We start from the raw sequence: 7098 nt of genomic DNA, 5'->3' as shown, positions 1-7098 counted from the left end.
TAACTATGTATATACTATATATGTGTGTGTGCGGGTGCTTTTTTCTTTTTTTTCTTCATATAAATTATATATAAAGAGAGAATTATTTCATTAATAGATTAATTTGTAATTCATTAACTTTTTAAAATGAAATTGACATGTAACATTATATATAAAAACAAAGAGTCCTATATGTTTTCTTAATTGTAATGACATTTAATGTGCATACTATTAATCATAATTAAAATATTTCAATGTCAATTATGTACATGTTAGAAATTAATTAACAATACAATGAAATACATAAAATATTCCAAAAACACAAATCTAGAAACACATAAAACATATCTATATATATATATATATATATATATATATATATATATATATATATATATATATATATATGTTTTCTTAATTGTAATGACATTTAATGTGCATATTATTAATCATAAATAAAATATTTCAATGTTAATTATGTATATATTGGAAATTATTTAACAAAGCAATGAAATACATAAAATATTGTGGAAAAACAAATACATAAATGCATAAAACAAGATAGGATATATCTGGTTCACCCAATTTGGGTTATATCTATGGAGAAATACAGTTCTTCCTTTTCTATTATCCACGAAAATAAAGAAATACAAGTTACATAATTTCTTCTTCACTCTCACACAGTCTCCTCTCTCTTTCTTGCTCGCTCAAAATAATAATACACAACTGCAATATAATTCCTTCATATAAACTTGCCTTTTAGGGAAAAAAACTCTAAATTAACATAACTTCTACCATCAGATCATCTGTCTAAAGAATGACCCATATTGAATACTAAATTACAATATTTTATAATGCAAATTTCCATTTATTTTTAGCTTTGGAGGCACTACCCCCTAACCCCCACCGAGGGGCTAGCCCAAGACCCCCTAGTTGGGTGGGAAAAGTCGCCCTGTGTGAAGGGGTGTACAGTCTTCCTTGGGTCTAAAATTAGACCTCTATATATAATCAGACTCCACACCCAACTGTATATACTATTGTTTTACTAGAAGAATCAACAATCTCGTGACACTTCAATTTTGGTCAATTCCAACTACTGTCGCTATAAACTCTATGCCTATACATACACCCATTATTAGTTAAAAAAGTATATATATATATATATATATATATATAGAGAGAGAGAGAGAGAGAGAGAGATAATTCTTATTTGATTAATAGATTTTTAGCGAGATTTGCAATTCATTCATTTTTTAATATGGATTTGACATGTAACATTTTTTTTTTCCAAGGAAAAAAGCCGAGCTTTTCTATTATATAATAAAAGAGCTACAAAAAAGATGAGTTAACATCCAGCAGATCACAAAGCTGCCTGATACAAGGAGGTACCAACCTTCCCCATGCTTCGTCATTTAACATGACTTCGATACACAGTAAAGAAAACCAAGTTTCCTAAAGTATACTGCCTGTACTCAGCCGCATCAAAAAAAGAGGCTGTCGTGTATCCACGGGCCTCCATTAAAGGAAAACAGCCCGCAACATAACAGGAAAAAACCATAAATGTTTTACCCATAAAAACTCTCCAAAAAAGAAGGAGCTGTAAAGATTAAGATTTTTGGTTCATATCACAGAAAACGCCAAAATAAAAAGGTAAAGACTCTTTTGTTTTGGCCCCATCCTATCTTTTGCACAAACAGAAAATTTAAGTATATGGGGCCAGATCCGTCTCACGAATCTGGTCCTGGACCTGTTCCTTTATCCGCCACGAGCCCACAGCCTGTTGTAAACCTGTTTTAGAATATTCGTTTGCTTCGACATTCCTGTCCCTGTATATATGTGCAAGAGAGAAAACAGTGAAAGAGGATTTAAGGTTTTGTATTTCTTCTAGCAATGGCATCAATAAATAATTTCTGCATCTAAATTTCCCATTGACCCAATTTACTACATTTGAGGAATCTCCGAAAATCTGAACTGTGTGGACTTGTCTATGTATGAGCCAGCAAAGGAGGAGTTTTAAGGCTGATAATTCGGCAAAATTGTTTGTACCCGAACCGAGTCCCACTGAGGCTTTGAGAGAGTGATTAGTGCTAAGGTGGATAATAATTCCAGCGCCAGTGATATTGTTTTGGGCTGCCCCGTCGAAAAAAGCCCAGGGAATACCATCTTTTATCTGAATCTCTGTCCTTTGCTGAGAGGCAGTAGAGGTCTCAGGTTCAGGGATGCTAGATAGTATTGCTGTGCTCTGAATTGCTATTACTTCCACTGGGAGCGATTTTTCTTTGAAGATGCTGCGATTTCGGGCTATCCAGATGCCCCAGCAGAGGATGGGAGGAAGGTTCCTCATGTTCTTCTCTGGGTGATTTAGCCACCAACCCTCCCATGCCGCCTTGAGGTCCGCTCCCTCCCATCTAGCATTGATTTTCAATAATCTTTTTGTTTCTTCCCAAACATGTTTGGTAAAGGGACAATCCACAAATAGATGGTTGATCGTTTCTGAAGCTTCCTTGCATAGAGCACAACGGCTTGGTCCCTCCTTATAACGGGCTATCAGAACATCCCAGGTAGGTATCTTCCGATTGAGTGCACACCATAGGAAAATCCTGGCTTTTTTGGGGCATTTCAGCTTAAGAAGAGGTTTTGCCCACCAGATGGGGGGATCCCAGCCCTTTCTGTTCATCAGAAAAGTGTATCCATCCTTTGGGGAATATGAGCCTGTCTCTGCATGTGCCCATACCAGCAAATCAGGCTGATCCTTTATCCTAACATTTGTGCGCTTTAGTTCATTTAAGAACCTCTGCCACTCATTTCGCCATAAATTATCAATCCCTAAATCCTCTACAGATTTCCAATCTTGTCCCCATATTGACTGAAGCTCCATGTTTGCTATCTGGCTTAGATTGTGGATCCCTCTTGAATCTAGATGAGTAAGTAGATCGGGGGGCAGGGCATAGAGCTCACTGCAACCTACCCACGGATCCATTCCTATCCGGATGCTCTCTCCATTTCCTACTTGCCACGCGAGGCCTTGTTCTATAATGTAAAAAGCCTCTGAGGTAGCCTTCCAGACGACCGAGCAGTTTCTACCTTTTTTATTTGGCCTCCGAATCCAGTCCTCAAGGGGAACCGGGTCAATATACTTCCTTTTTACCACTCTGGTCCACAGGTTTTCTGTTTCAATTATTCTCCATCCTGATTTTGCTGCCAAGGACTGGCTGAAATCAACAAGTTGTTTTATGCCCCATCCCCCCCAATCCTTTGGTCTAGCTATCTTATCCCAGGCTACCCATGGGAGGACTGAGTCTTCTTTTGTACCCGACCAAAGGAATCTGCTACAAATTTGCTTAATTTTATGAAGTACACCTTTTGGGATCCAAGTCAGTGCAGCCCAAAAGACCGGGATGGCCTGCAGAACAGAGTTTATCAGAGTTAATCTGCCTGCCCTTGATAACCATTTGAAACTCCAGTGGGCGATCCTTTGCTCAATTTTTGCCACTAGCCAATTCCAATCCTGTTTTCTGTAGGTAGAAGGTTTTAGCCAGAACCCCAGATACTTAAAAGGCTGATCCATACTGCAAGTTTCAAAAGGCAAATAAGATGTGATCAGGATCTCCTCCTGCCTGGAAAAGGCTTCCATTATAAGCTGGGACTTCCTGGGATTTATTTGCAGCCCTGTAGCTTTTAGAAATAGATTTGACATGTAACATATATTTATAACAAAAATAATAAAATTTAATAAGAAAGAGTTTTATGGATATATGTTTTCTACTTCCAAATGTAATTAGGCATGTAGTAAGATTTAATATGTAGAATGTGAAACATATATAAAGTATTTCAATTTCAATTTGTATATACTATTCTTTTTTTCTTTTTTGTTTTTACTAGAGCAGGCCCTTTTCCCAAGCACAAGAACATGGGACCTCTCACACATAATACTTTGGAGAAACTATCTACATATTATATAAAATAAAAGAATATATATATATATATATATATATAGAGAGAGAGAGAGAGAGAGAGAGAGAGAGAGAGAGAGAGAGAGAGAGAGAGGTGTCTTATTTCATTAATAGATTCACAGTCAAGGTAGGTGCACCCAAAGGGATCTACCTGTCAGCTTATCTGGTCGGGCATAATCGCAAGGGTGTTGAGGTGATTTGACGTGTGACCTCCCAATTGGAAAGGTACTTAACAACATGAACTCGACCAATTGAGCTATTCCTTGGGGCTTACATGTAACATATATTTATAACAAAAATAATTATATATAGAGACTTATGGATATATGTTTTCTACTTACAAATATAATTGGAGCATGTATTAATATTTTAATGTGTAGAATGTAAGTCATTAATAAAATATTTCACTTTTATATATATAACAAACATTTTATTAGTTAAAAAAGTTTTATATATAAAGAGAGATTTCTTATTCTGGGTTTTTTAAGCGAGAAATGTGACTCCTTCCTTTTCTAATATGGTGTTGACATGTAACATTTTAAAGGAATATTCGTAGTAAAAGAGTATCCCTATGAACATGATATGCCCAACAGTAGGATGCATTTGTGGATGATTCGAGCGCGCGCTCCTCTCTACGATTAGGTCAAGCTGCGTGCTGTGATGACACCGCCATGGGAGCTCCAGGGGGCGGAGAGTCCTCTCCCCCCCCCCCCCCCCCCCCCCGCCAAACTCATCAACAGCTGCATTTCGGAACCTGCTGTCTCAGAAAGGGAGAAAACAACCTCCTCCTGAAGTCCCGACATTCATTAAAAATCTCGAAGAAACACCAGAGATTGCTCTACCTGAAGAACAGCCGATCAAAATAGCTCTTGCCTTGGCTGACATAGGGATGGTTGGGCGATTTATGGGTAGATAGCCTTCAACAAAATCGACAGATGAATGGGTCCAACGAAATTGGAGGCCTTTACTGTCGAACAGCGTGATTTGTTATGCTGTCGGTAGAGGATTCTTCATTTTCGAATTCACTACCAAGGATGATCGTGACCTGGTGTTCAGAAATGGACCGTATTTCATGGGAAACCAAGGCCTCTTCCTGAACAAATGGACCCCTGACTTCGACCCTTCAGTCGATGTACCAAAAGAGGTTCCTGTTTGGGTCCGGCTCCCCAACCTGCCAATCCACTGCTGGAGTTATCAATCCCTTCAAAAGATTGGAAACGGGCTGGGTCGATTCATAGACAAAGCTGACAATAGAGGCCAATACACCTACGCAAGAATCTGCGTGGAAGTCGACTTGGAAGCTGGTCTACCGGAAGCCGTTAAACTCTCAGTTGGAGATTGGCATCACTACCAGAAACTGGACTACGAGCAATTGCCCTTTAAGTGCAGAATCTGTCATGAGCATGGTCATTTCCAACGAAACTGTCCTAAAGCCCCATCAAAGGACAAGGTGGAAGAAGAAGGATGGAAAGAGATAAAAAAAGGCAAGGTAGTCTCAAAGCCTGTTGTTCAGACAAAAACTGGAACAATGGGGAAACCCCAGCCCATCTCTCAGACCAAACCAATCACAAAAGAAGGCCCCCCATCAGTTGAAAAGGTGATTGTAACAGAGAGTCACGAAGAAACTGAAGACCAATCGAATAAGCTAAAAGAAACCGAAGAAAATCCAACCGATCCTCTAGCTGTTATTGATCAAAGGGGAAACGAAGGTACTGAGGAGCATATTAGCATAGCCTCTGACTCGGGTGAAGAGTCAGAAGAGAGAGACACTGAATCAGATGGCTCTCAAATCACCCCTATCAAGTCGGCTAGGGGTCAGAAATCTAAGAAGAAACAAAGAGAGGAGAAAAATTATCTGGACGTCCTGCAAGGATCCCAGAAAACCCTCAAAGGAATGATGAACACCAGATCCGGACGAAAAAAGAGCAGAGCTCCAAAAGGAGCCACCACCTCCCAAATCAGTAAATAATGAAGTACGTCTCCTGGAACTACAGAGGGTTAGGCAGCAAATTGAAAGAAGAAGCCCTGAAAGATATTGTCAGGATCCATTCGCCTGAAATCCTGCTCATCCAGGAGACAAAGATGGAGGATACTCTGATCCTCCAAACTAGTAAGACATTCTGGCGCAAACGTCCCAGAAGTTCTGTCAGTGCTAAGGGCGCCTCTGGCGGGCTTGCCTCCTTCTGGGACAACTCCAAATATGAATTGATTCAAGAAGAAAACTGCTCTTATTGGATCTTCACCCAGCTCCTTCACAAAGACTCTGGTCAACAAGTAAGTATGTTCAATATTTATGCTCCGGTCCTTCCAACGGAGAAAAAACTTTGCTGGAACTCGATTCAGTCCTTTCTATTATTGCACAATCTAGAAAATATCATTATTGCAGGTGATCTGAATGTCACTTTAGCCATTGATGAGAAAAAGGGGGGTTCCCCAGTAAGGGACCCAGCTAGAGAATGGGTGGAAGACATTATGCTAGACTGGGATCTTGAGGATATCAAGCCCACTGCAGGGAAATATACCTGGACTAACAAAAGATTAGGGCCTAACCACATAGCTGCTCGCCTGGATAGATTCCTTGTCCAATCCTTTTTCCTTACTTGTGGTCTTTCAGCCTCTTCTAAAATCCTCCCAAACTGCACCTCTGATCATAAACCTATTAGCCTCGAGCTCTCCCTAGATGGAAACCTTGGCCCAATTCCTTTTAGATTCAGTCCTATGTGGATCCAACAAGATGGGTTTCATGAAGTGGTTTCAGAAGCTTGGAACCGGTAGATCTTGGGATCCCCATTCTACGTATGGGAAGAAAAATTGAGGGGCCTTAAAAGAAGACTCAAGGAGTGGGCCAAAACTCTGAAAACACCTGCTGCCAAGAGAAAAGAATCCTTAGAAAACCTTGTTGCCCACCAATTTGCAATGGAGAACTCTGTTGTTTCTCAAATTCTGATTCAAAGAGAAGTTGAGTTGCAAAAAAATTTCCATAGAGCCAGCAAGGATGAAGAGGAATACTGGAGACAAAAATCCAGAAAATTATGGTTACAAGCCAGCGACAAGAATACCAGTTTTTTCCATAAGCAAGCCGAAGCTCGCAAGAAATTCAAATCCATTTCAGAAATTTGGTCCCATGATGCCATGGTCAAAGATCCTGAAGGCATTGTTGGAGAGG

The 7098-nt window shown here is 39.6% G+C and overlaps 1 protein-coding gene across 1 annotated transcript; it reads left to right on the top strand.

Annotated features, from left to right (window-relative positions):
• The first annotated feature begins 5900 nt into the window (after positions 1 to 5900).
• On the top strand, positions 5901 to 6707 carry LOC149257080 (uncharacterized). Its single transcript, XM_089454336.1, has one exon. It carries the CDS (start codon positions 5901 to 5903, stop codon positions 6705 to 6707), a length of 807 nt encoding a protein of 268 aa, XP_089310462.1.
• Positions 6708 to 7098: the final 391 nt, after the last annotated feature.

The sequence above is a fragment of the Pinus tabuliformis genome, chromosome 6 (assembly GCF_031772625.1).
Source record: "Pinus tabuliformis cultivar Carrire ecotype Pingquan chromosome 6, CPIR1, whole genome shotgun sequence".
Taxonomy (NCBI): Eukaryota; Viridiplantae; Streptophyta; class Pinopsida; order Pinales; family Pinaceae; genus Pinus; species Pinus tabuliformis.
This window is presented reverse-complemented; position numbering and strand designations above follow the sequence as displayed.